Source organism: Octopus bimaculoides, chromosome 4 (assembly GCF_001194135.2).
Source record: "Octopus bimaculoides isolate UCB-OBI-ISO-001 chromosome 4, ASM119413v2, whole genome shotgun sequence".
In the NCBI taxonomy this organism is placed as follows: domain Eukaryota; kingdom Metazoa; phylum Mollusca; class Cephalopoda; order Octopoda; family Octopodidae; genus Octopus; species Octopus bimaculoides.
The window spans coordinates 15,484,202-15,497,202 of NC_068984.1; the positions used below are offsets into that span (position 1 = coordinate 15,484,202).

The following is a 13,001-nucleotide window of genomic DNA, read 5'->3' on the forward strand; positions in this document are numbered from 1 at the left end:
TGAAAAATAATCCATCTAAATTGCTGATTATATCTAAAATTAATTGAAATATATAGGCTGTGTATTTCATTAGAAATATAGTCATAAAAGGTTAATTCAAGCATAAATGTAACACAACAAAATCTATCCTTACACTAACTACAAACACCACATTCAAAATATTAAAGCGTAACTAATTGATTGTTACATCAAAATACAGTGACAACAGCCCAATCTGGTTTTCATTGTATCTAAAACACTGTGAAAAATAGAATTCTTTGTATTTCAAATGATTGTCAAATTGTCAACTAGGTAATTTAACACTGGTTTCATTACCCCACCCCCACTCGTGCGAGCATGAATGTTCAAATAATGAAATTATTTGTAATTACATTGTCCATTACTAAATGCCTCATAGTAAAATCTCAAAACAAGTATCAAATATTACACCAGTCCTACACTTCTCACAAATTTAATTTGCATATTTCCAATTGGATTAGCTTTCTTATTTCTTAAAGCTACTTAGAATTTAATGGCAAGTGTGATATGGACAATTTAGTTTATACATTTGAACGGAATCTGTACTGAGGCACATTATTTTTTATTTAGGACATGAACACCACTAACTCATGTGACACAGTTCAGCATTAGGAAGAGAATTCAACTATGAAAAACTCTTTCCAACCAATCATACTTATGTACAAAGTTATCACTCTATAACTCTATATGTGGAAGTTGAAATTTACAAGAGCAAACTTTTTTCAAACATTTGCGCAATGTTTTAGCTGCGTTTCCAAACTAAGGAGTCAAGAGGTTAGTGCAACACGAAAGCATGGAGAAACAGCTCCAGATAATGACAATATTCAAAATAAGGTTGCACAAGCTTCAGTAAGGGATCATGAGAAAGACAATATAAATGTCAAAAAGTGTGAAAGTAATTTCAATAAGAAAAAAAAATATCAGGAAAATAAAAGGTTTAATTTTGAAATGCAAAATGTAACGCAAAAATAGTCAGGAAGAAATCATACCATAAATATCATTTATCTGCAAGTTAACCATTCAAAGGATCTTCAATTCACTAAATTAATAAAGAACATTCTAGTCTCTTTTCTGATCAGAAGGAATTTCAAATCTGCTGAATAGTTTACCTTCTACATAAATGGCATTGCAAACAAAACACCTCAAAACCACTTAACCCTTTTGATACCAACCTGCAAGAGATCACCCTTGATTCTGTGACACAAAATCAATACTTTAAAATGATTAGAATTAAAACCTTAGAATTTTTATGTTAGTTTATGTTTCAAATACCAGCTTTAATAATGGCAGAGTTATTCTAAATTCTTCAATATTTTAAAATTTATTTGAAATAAATACAGTGTATTTCAAAGAAAATATGTTAACAAAAGGGTTAATTCACTGCTTGCTTTACATCCCCCCCCCCCACTCCACCATATACACTTGCAGCAAATCCACTTTCACTAATCCTTACTTGTGTTCACACTCAGATACAGAAATATTTTAGTTAAAAAAAAATGCAAATAAATAGGATCAGCCATCCTAAGCAGATCACTCAATTATTTTCTCTGTACACCCATTACGCGAAATAGGTATTTATTCAAAGATACTGATATATCACTGCACATTTCCAATTCTTCCCAAAAGAGAATTTGATTCTGCCAACTAGCAGATTGTCTCAATTTCCTAACATCTCCATGTTGATGAAAATATCTTCTTCACTAACTCAATTTCTTTCCACTAAGTGATCACTAATATAGTTTACACAGCCCATGGGCTTAACTCATTTAGATAAGAAACTCCCTTAAAGTACATCAAATCCCTCACCTCTGGCTCACTATATCGCTTACATTCCTACTCATTGCAGAAATCGCTAATCTATATACCACCTTCACATTCTACATAATTACAATACATGTCACCAGATATAAATATCCTCTATGAACAGAGACCTTGAGAACATGCTGCATTACAATGTTAACACTTTTTTTTTTTTTTCACACACCAGCACTGCAAAATAATCCTCTCTTCTCACAACACAGCTAAAATCTTTATAATCTCAACAAATTACAGGCCTTTACAATCGATGACCTTTATGGCAACCAACCACAAGATATAACAATATTTGCAATTATAAGGGAATCATTTTCTCTGCAACTATGGAAAATATATTATCCTTGTATAGCTGACTCTAAAACACTGTTGATATTGAGTCAATGTATTCAACACGTAAACACAGTATGAATATACAGTTTTTCTTCCACTACTAAAACTTACCAGCAATATAACTTACTTTAACCCACTGCGTCTCAATTACCTTTTATGTTACCATATTTCAAGGCATATAAAATGAACTTTTGTTCAAAAAAAAAACACCCTAGGTCCTATCTATACATGAAGTTGGACCTCCCATAAGGTAATTTTTGCCCAAATTGAACTAAAACTTCCTGAATATGCCTGTGTCTTATGTCATCAAATACAGTATGTATGTGTGTGTGTGTATATATATATATATAAAGTAGTTGTATGCTGTCAACTTAATATGACAGTCCTACGATGGGAATAATACTACTGCTATTTAGCCCTCGGATGCAGCACAGCTTCCTGTCAACCTGGAGACATTTCCTGTGTCCTTATGTTTACAAGGGGAAGACAAGCACTTCCACTTAGTTAAGCCTGCACCCAGACACATATTTCTGAGTCTTTGCTCGTCATCAGTCTGGAGTAGCAATGGCCTGCTAGTTGGAGACACCTGTCAAGCTCTCGTAAACATATAATTCTAGTGAAACACATTCACTGATTTCAAAATTAGAAATAATACAGTTCTAAATCTCTTAGAGATTTATGCAGTAGTGATGCGATAAAGTAGTTGTATGCTATCAACTTAATGTGACAGTCCCATGAAGGGAATAATACTACTGCTATTTAGCCCTAGGAAGCAGCACCGCTTCCTGTCGGCCTTGACACATTTCTTGCGTCCTTATGTTTACAAGGGGGAACGAAATGCGTCAAGGACGACAGGAAGCAGTGCTGCATCCTAGAGCTCAATAGCAGTAGTATTATTCCCTTCATGTGACTGTCACATTAAGTTGACAGCATTATCGCATCACTACTGCATAAATCTCAGAGAGATTTAGAAATGTGTTATTTATATATATGTACATCACACCTAACACTACACACACACATATATATATATATATATATATGTGTATATATATGTATATATATATATATATATATATATATATATATATATATATATATATATAACCTGGTGTTAAACATTCCCCTGGAACTTGTTTCCTATTTTTGCCCTTCACTGATTAAAATTCCAAACTGGAACATAATCTTTAACATATTAACCTCACCCCAATGTTTATAAACCTTGCTCTGAGAGGAACTTTCACCTTAATAAAACAAAAGGTGGCACTACTAAGCTGTTCCTAGTCTACTACTTCTGTTCCTACTTATTACAGAACAAGTCAAATGCATATTCTCTCCTTTCATTTAACTAAATTGCAACAATCCAAAATGATTATTATCCATAACCAATTGAAATTTATCTTGAAAAAAAAAAAAAAAAAAGTGTGAATGCCTGCAACAACTACTGACCTCATGGTCATGTTTTCAAACCTCATTAACCATATCAAATTATGCTCCAGGACAAAATATCTATATCTGGCTGCTTCAGTAGCCTTTTCTCCTTCCTACTTCATTGTTGAAATGATTAGTTATTACAAGGCCAACCAATTATTTACAATTATGTAATTTTGCAAAATCTCACACAACAAATTATTATGGAAAGTAATTTTTAAAAGAAATTACACATTCACAGCAAAATCTTTGGAATATTTGTTTGATATTGCTTGCATGGCCCTCTCAACTTCTGAAGGAGCCTTCAAAATATACTGTACACCAGTTTTCTCAATCCTGGTTATTCTGCCAGAAATCAGGTCTTTGCTGATTTGCCTGTCCATCTCTTTTCTCTCCATAGTTCCTTCAAGAATAATCTTTGCATAGTCAAGCTATCTGGTCTTTCCTTTGGGCCAGTATGATGATGGTTGGTTGTGGATCCAGAGTTTGTTACTCTACAAATGTCCAGGTTTTGTAATGCATACAGAGTAATGGAAAACACTTGTGCATGCAGGAAGCCTAACTGCTTTTCATAGTAACATCCCTATCTCTACATGTTCACTCAAGTTTGGTTAATGCAGTCAGTGTCTGTACAATTCTCGCAAGGATTTTAGGTTTTGATCTTTTATCATTAGTAAAGTATTTTGCGGTATTTGAACTGTCCTGAACAAGGACAGAAATTAATAGCTTCTTTGTTCAGAAACTTCAAATGAAAAGGTACCATTAGTACTTGTTATAAGTGTGATTTTGTGATCTGTCATTTTTTACTTTTTCAGTCATTAGACTGCAGCCTTATAGCACAGATTTCCATCATACAGTTAACAGAGATTTTGTCAAACCTCAATCATCATCATTTAACACCCATTAAATATCATCAGTAAATCTTAAATTTGTGATATTCCTCCCTCAAATGTCTTCAAGGGCATTGCTCATGATCTGATTCAGAAAGATAAAGAGTGGGGAGAGGAGGCAGTACTGATGCACCTCTACAGTGGTATGGAACTAATCCTCTGGAGTAAAACTGTATGAGTCAGCTTAACCCATGTTGAATTTGTTGTAACCCATACAGCATCATGCTTTAGAACAGATAGAAAATCAACCCTATGCAATTAAAGAAAGATTGTACCTGTAACACACACATCTAGGATAAGAATATGTCCCCTGGAATACTTAAGTTTAGTGACATATCTCTAAACTTAAAGACATTTACAGAACTTTACACCTTATACCTAAAGAACAGGTTTTGATACTCACAACAAAGCTAACAGTTCCATAAATCTCATCCATCTTAGTCATTTAGTTTCACCCTCACTATGTCACTAAGTACAAAGAAAGCTTTATGCAGTTGCTTAATCTGCTATATATAATAATCAAAATCCCTTAAAGCACAACCTACCAGCTTAGGTATAAAGAAAGGTTACATTAATCTTACATCTAAGATGAATGGTTATGGCTGGGATGCTCAATCAGATTCAACCTAGGCTCTAACAATTTACCAGCAAATTCAAGATATTTCTCAGTCTACGATATTTAAATAAGAATTGAACTGCTATTACTGCTTTATGCTTTTTTAAAATACTCTTTAGATTACACTATGTTCACTGAATTAAAAACAATTTTAAAAGTACATTTTCCTTTTGTGGCTTTTAAATGTACTCTATAACAATTTATATATATTTAAAAACCTAAATTAAACAATTATTTAAAATTTAACTTTTTTTTCTCTTAAAACCAAGTCACTGATTAGATTAAATTATCACATTCAATTAGTATGAAAAATTTATCAATGTAAATTTAATGCACATGTGCATAAATTGTTAAAACAATGAAATTAGTATTATGAAGTTGTGTTTGACAATCTGCTGCAGAAAGACCTAGATGCTATGTGCCATATATAAATGAGCTGAATAAAACAACACGCAGTTCTAAGTCCTCCACTATTAATTAGCAAGCTTGTGCTAACAGTTTTGTGATCTGAGGAGTGATATGAGCAACACCTCGTTTCACATGATGGTGATAATATGCAGGCAAATGACCAGATGGATTGAGAACTTTCAGAACAAGGGACCAGGAAACTATGCTGGTTCTATGGAGGACATTTGTCCTCAACCATCTTGACTACTGCTCTCTACTGTGGTCAAACTAATAGCAGGACTTGAGACAGGATGATTGCATCAATAGAACAGTTGAGCGACTGGGAGAGACTGAAAGAGCTGATAGGAGAGATACACAGTGATATATGTAAGGAAGATCCTTGAAGGGTTGAGATTAAACTTTGGCATTGAGAGCTATACCAACCCTCAAAATGGACGTCACACTGTTTCAAAGGTCTCAGCCAACCCATCTAGAGTGAGGATAATGTACCGCAATAGCTTGGAATTCAAGAGTCCATGATTATTTAATACCTTGCCAAATACATCTGAGAGGCTCTACATGGAGTAGGGGTAGATATTTTCAAGAAACAATTTGATTTTCTGCTGTCCAAGGTCCAAAATGAACCTACATCACAGCAAGAAACTCAAAGAGGACAACAATATCAAATTCCTTCTTTCACCAAAAGCCAATCACATAAGAATGGCCATTGAAAATGGTAATAACACTGGTGGTGCCCCAACATGGTCACAGCCTTTGAGCTGAAACGCATAAAAGAATATGAGAGTATGAAATTTGATTCAATTAGCAATCATTTTCCACAAATCAGAGACTGATGTCCAACCGATCAGCTTGCAATCAGGCAACCAAACCAGTGGTATATCATACCTTAGGGTAAAGACATGCATGTTTGAAAAAATTCAGTTAGGTGCAACAGTCTCACAATTTCCTGAAAGCTTAGTGTTGCTTGGCACTTTACTATGCATTATACATTGCTAAGATTTTAATCACATACACTCCTGTGTAGGTGATTTGACTATTTACTCTGAACAATATTCCACACTGGCATCAATGACACATCCCACCAAAACTGTGCAAACTCTGATGCAAATATCCACCAATGAATCCATGACCATTTAGTCTAATTCAACAGCCTCAACATCATTACTCACAATATTAAATTGGCTGATCTTTCATGACAATCAAACATTACATATTCTCTCAGGATAAGAAATATTTTCTGATATTCTACAACCCAAAATACTGTTCTTATATCTGTCACAATGCAACTTAGGCACAATTCTAAAAATGTACCATACACCCCGTCACTTCTACCAACTCTACTACAGTTCCTGTTCTTTTGAACTGACTAATGCACCTATCTTTCCTCTTTACAGTATGTCACTGCACCCCAAAAGTCATTCACAATCCTAACTTTCTTTACGAAAACTCCCACCAGGGATCAACCAGTTAAAGTTCAAACTGAACAATCCTACATTGATCTTTCCCATCTAGGAATAAAAATATAATGTATTCAACTCAATAGCTTGAGTATTCACAGAACAAAAGCTATGATACTCAGCAATAAATAAATTATTGATGTATAGTGATGGAATCAAAGAAGAGGATAGAAAACGTTGAAGTATTATTGTTGACTAAAACAAAATACCATATTTTCTGGCACACAAACCAAATTTTTCAGATAAAAATTTAGACAAAAATGGTAGGATGGAGGATCAAAAATCCCATGAGATGCAGCAGGATTTGGAAAGTTGGTGGCAATGTTTGAATGCTTAGTTTCATTGATGGTCTACAAGTAGGCCATATAGAGCGTAAGGTAAAAATGTAGAATTTGAGGAAATTGGAGTTAGTCTCCTTAGGTAACAATTAGTCCATAGGTAAGTTCAGAGAAGAGTTTAATAATTTCATTGCAAATAACTTATTTAACTCTTCTATGAACTCTTATCATGATCATCTTTTTAACATTCACTCTTCCATCTGTGCATAAGTCAAAAGGAATTCATTGAGGTAGATGTGCTATGGCCAGATACCCTTCCTATTGCCAACCCTCACCCATTTTCAAATTAGGTAATATTTCCCCTTGGCCAGATACATTTCCATAGAAGACTGGAAATGAACAACACTGATTATATGACAGTGATGCTCATTTACAACTATCACATGATGTCAAAGAGAACAAAATGCATGCATACACACACATTAGGCTTCTTTTAGTTTCCATCTCCAAATCCACTCACAAGGCTTTACTTAACCCGGGATTAGTGGCACTGAAGCTGAAACCATGTGGCTGGGAAGCAAACTTATTCCTACAGTCATGCTTGTGAAGCTGTGGTCTGCAAATTCTTGTTAGAGGCTAGTAAACCCAAATAAGAATTGACTGGATTGAAACAAACTGGCCACCCAATGTCAGTGCAGAAAGCAGATGTAAAAAGGGTTATGATGATGATGATGCTATGTCAATGAATCATGGGTAGTGAAATGACATCTAAGAATGCACAAATGTGGATTTGAAATATTAAACTTACTAGAAAGGTTTTGTGCGAGGTGATCATAGAACTGGTCAGCAAAGAGCTTTGCAAATTATGCAGGAAAGAGGAGTTAATACAGACAAAAAATATGAATGGATGATTGCATGAAGTGTAAAGGTGCTTTAAATTAGAATTATAGAGTATCTGAGTTATAAAGAAGACCTCACATATACTTTTGGTGGTGTTTTTTGTAAACAAAAGGGAAAATTATTAAATCCGTGCTCAGTGTGTGGATCTCACGCACTGAGCACAGACTTGGACTACTTGGGAAGATGCTTTGTTACGGATTTATCCGCCCTGATGGAGTACTGGAAAGCAATGAAGGACAATTTCAAGATGATTGAATTGTGGTCCTTGTATGTTGAAAACATCACGTGGGACAAACAAAAGCCCTGTAAAAAGAGGTTTTCCATTCACCGATAAAAGTTAAGCTTTTTCTAAACTATTACTTTTATTAGGCTAATGAGATTAAAGCCTCGCGAAATAAAAATGTAATATTTTTTAGATACCGTTAAAGGTTCTTCCTTGTGAAGCATTGACATAGTAAGTTACGTTCTCATGTAAAGATGCCTTAAGTGTTTGAACAGGAAGCGCAGGAAGATCAGAGCACTCTAAAAGACAAATTTGATAGAAAAAAAATATTTGAAAGCCATCTAAGTTTAAATATTAAAATTGAACTTTATTTCAGATTTAAAATATTGATTATGTTCAAGTGCTAAGCTAGTTATTTGCATACTTCAACGGCAAAGCTTTGTGAAGTGATTGGCAATAAAATGTCTTCATTTGTGAATAACTAGGCCAAAGATATTTTCCCGTTTGTGAATGTATACAAACTGAAAAATATATTTATACAATAGTTTACGTTATTTTCTATAATACAAGTTTATATACGTAATAAATATAATTTTTGAAATTTTCAAAAGGATTTATTTCCAAAATTAAAGAAATAATGTCTAGATTTGTTCGATTCAGGGAATAAAATGCATTATTAGAGAGTGGCATATAGTTAGATCAGACTGGTGGTAATTGAAATATTCACGATCAAATAATATTTAAGTATTAATTTTCGTTACTAGTTTTTAAAAAGAAATAGCCTTTACGTTCAGAAGTGAAGACAATATTTTAATCGATTTATAACTCCTTAAATAAATCAGTAAAGCTTAAAATCTACAAACCACCTGCAAAGCAGTTTTAAGTGAGTTTAGACAAAGTTCCAAGTTGGCTGTGAATTTAGGGAGAATCATATTTAGATGAGTTGTTAAATATAATAAGAAAACCTGATTAAATCTAATAATGTCCGTCCGTTCATCAAAAATATAATAGAGAAAACCCGTTATGAAAGCAATAACATTCGTCGTGTGCTTGACCAAGACGTTTTACTGATATATAATTAGCATTACTTATAATCCAATTATAACAGAAATGAAGGTGTAAGAAATTATTTTAAAAGCGATTTTGTCAGATATTCTTTGATTTTAAGTAGAAAATAAAAACTATGTGATTCGACCTTTAAACAGGAGAGGAAAAAAAATAATAAATTTCACGCACTAACATCAGATCAAAAATACTTAATGGCGTGTACGGGAAAATGCTGCAATGATTGGGAAAATAAAATAATAATTTGCAACATAAATCAAGCTATAGTGAGAAATTGCACAAACTATTGAACTAAATAAGATATGAAAAAGAATTATTAAGTATGTTGGAGGCCATTTTAAAAAGGTTAAATTAATCAAATATGATCGAAGATGGAATGTGATAGATATATCGGTTTTTAAGCTTACTGAATTGGAAGCAATAGTTAAATAGAGTCCTTTTACATATCTGTCTATAATAGTATCAAATAGATTTCTGACCAAAAAATAACAGAAATAGAGCGTAAATATATTTAATTAAATAATACTTAATGTAACACAGTGCATTTCATCTAATCTTAGTCGATTTAAATAGGTTTGTATATAATTTTTATAAATAAAAAGAGGGGGGGGGGTATTTATAATATATACTTTAAACATCATACACTTAACAAAAGGCTTAATATTTTTATTTATTTTCATTTTAATGTAAAGACTGAATTAAAACACGAGATACGAACTGGAAAAGGGCGACACGAATTCAATCTTTTTGACACCGAATAAATAACTACAGCATATTTAACTGCTTCCACGATTATATTTTAGTTTTGATAGAATTAAAATTTATATCGAATTTATCACGTGGACTTGGGAGTAATTTGAATTACTAGTTTATAAGGTAAATGTGTTCTTGGAAGAAAATTCATTTACTTACGTTAGAAGAAAAATGGGAAACAGTCAGTGCTAAGGAGAAGTAAAAACAGGGGGGAAAATTACACGTATATCGTAAGCTTCTTTATTATAACTATAGCAAGAGACAAGAATAAATTGTTTTAATCTACTTGAAATAATAATTAATACAGAAATAAGAACTATAAAAGTAAAAAAACAACAGAACTGTAAAGGAAGACGTGGGATCAGCAATATGGCTGAACAAGTTTAGAAGATTGAATGGAGGGGGAAAAGCGCGCCTAGGACGGAAGCAAAGTTACATTGAAATCTTGATAAATAAATAAATAAATGGTCTCGAAAATAATTACGCAGCTTTTCCAAAGAAGAAATGCATCTGCTATTATAAATGCTAAAGAATTGTATTCTCTTGTCGAGCAATCAAACTGATAAGAAAGAGAATGATTGGCATGGAACAAATACGAGGGAAGTAGTAAGAGGTGATAATTGAGAGAAAGCATTTGTCTTAAAACATAATTGGGACTAAGATGTGTATGTTAGGCGCTTTATTGTTGCTAAACAAACTCACTTAGCCTGTCTGTTTTATTTCTAATGCTAACACAAAATTCTGCGTAGAAGTGTGACTGATGTAATAAGCCGTTTACTTACATTTAATGACCGAAAGTCTTCGGCTTTTCCTCGCAAAAGATTGAAATAAACCTTTCTACTACACTTCAATAAAAGTGAACTCAACGTAGCCATATGCCGGGAAGACTCGGCAGTCGCGATTGGCCCAGTTAATGGTCCAATCAGTGTCATTCTTACAAAAATAATCAACGTCGTCACTATCAAATAAAGAAGAAACTAATTAATCCAGCTAGTAGCAGTGCTAGCACTTAACGCAAATGTATATAATTTTTCTCAATATTTTTAAAGATCATTTCTATATAACTAATTAGGCAACATTTTTTAATTTTATTTATTTCATGCATCGCATACATATTTAAGAAAATTACTGGGTTTTTTTTTTGTTATGCAGTGTAATGTTATTGAAAAGGTGTTGGATTAAAGAGTAAAACTAAAATACATATATAATATACATAGACGAAAAGGGAGCTTTCTTCATGTCTTGTCTTTGTCCATTAGGTCTTTTCGTAAAAACATAGTTTTAAATTTATATGGGTGTAGAAAACGAAATTGGGTCAAGCTCGTGTCGTTTTCAAGGGCATTGATGACATGTGAAATTGCTATAACCGAAAATCGATCCCTGGTTGCTGATAGGAGCATAACTATCATTGGCACTGTTTGTTTCCGTTCCCTATAAAATTCCTTTCCTCACTGTATTTACAGATCGATGTTCTTAATGACGAAATATAGAGAATATTTAGAGCTTTTGATTTATTATTCAAATTTAAGCTTGCACCTGTCATAATGGAGCCAGCTTAACAGTGAAGTATCCCACACAATAAATATCTTAAGCATGATTTATACCTCTACTTTTATGGCCAGTAAAGCTATATCAGACACTGCAACATCTGTAATTAGAGAATTTTTTTCTTTTCTTTTAAATTTGTTTTGGAGGTGGTTACTTCGTCAGCCATCGCTTTACGCATACTGTAGCACTTGGATCACTAGTATAGTCAATTTACTATAAACCATTATTAGTTATGCATTTGTTTTAATTTCTAAGTTGCTACTGTTTAGTTCTGGGTCAAATTTGATCGCGCAGGTTTATAGGAGGTGGTTTCAGCCGGTTGATCGCGCCAGGATCCATGAATACCTAACAGTACACACACACAAACTCAAACATCTTTCAATTTTGGAGGGATCCTCCTACCCCGAGGGAAAAGAAACCAGTCTTTTTCAGCTTTGTAAAATTTCTCTTGAAAGCCCAGCCTAAGAGCTAAGGCATTCTAACGGTGGCCATCCTGTCTTTTATGCTGTCATGCTTTGGACTGTTCTACCCACAGTGTCTTTTCCTTAGGATGTTATTTGTGGAACATTTCCATTTCATTTCTAAGTAGGTTGAGTGACCATGTACATATTTTCTCGTTAGCTAATTGGTTAAGCTCCAGGCTAATTTAGTTAGTGCTAATGAAGATCAAACTTTCGGTATTGAATCAAAATGCTTGCGTGAGAAGGCCCGGCAAGCCAAGTGAGACCTAAATCCAAGGCCTCTGCCAGGGATGTAGCCAGCCCACTTACGCGTACCTTTCCTTCATTGGACACTAAACTCCGCTTACGAAGACCTGTTGAGGCAAGTGAAATAGAAATCGAACTAAATTCGACGACTGGCACCCATGCCAACGTCGTCTTTCACCAGTCCTCAGTCAAATCGTCCAACCCATGCTAGCATGGAAAGCAGACATTAAACGATGATGATGATGATGAAGATCACCAAGCTAACATGGTAGTCCAGAAAAATAGGACGAATACCGCCGTTGATTAGCTCAAAAAGGCCATCGCCTCTAGCTATCTACGTGACACACGAACCTGTGTCCATTTGTGTGTCACATAGCTAGCTAGAGGCGATGGCCTCTTGGAGCTAAGCAACGGTAGCATTCATCTAATTCTTCTGGACTGCCATGTTAGCTTGGCGATAACTATTAATATCCAGTACTGCTGCCGTAGTCTCCTTTAGAGAGACTTAGAAACATTAATATTTCTATTTTTGAAAACCAGTGGATGTATTCCACTGAATTTA

At 33.9% G+C, this 13,001-nt stretch overlaps 1 protein-coding gene across 1 annotated transcript in view; it reads right to left on the reverse strand.

Annotated features, from left to right (window-relative positions):
• LOC106877139 (dual specificity protein kinase CLK2) overlaps positions 1-11,136 on the reverse strand; it is an 84,125-nt gene extending 72,989 nt beyond the window's left edge. Inside the window, exon 1 of the mRNA XM_014925954.2 lies at positions 10,967-11,136. Within this exon, the coding sequence (XP_014781440.2) occupies positions 10,967-11,116 (150 nt within the window). The 5' untranslated portion in view covers positions 11,117-11,136. The remainder of the gene's footprint in view (positions 1-10,966) is intronic.
• Between the last annotated feature and the right edge of the window lie 1,865 nt (positions 11,137-13,001).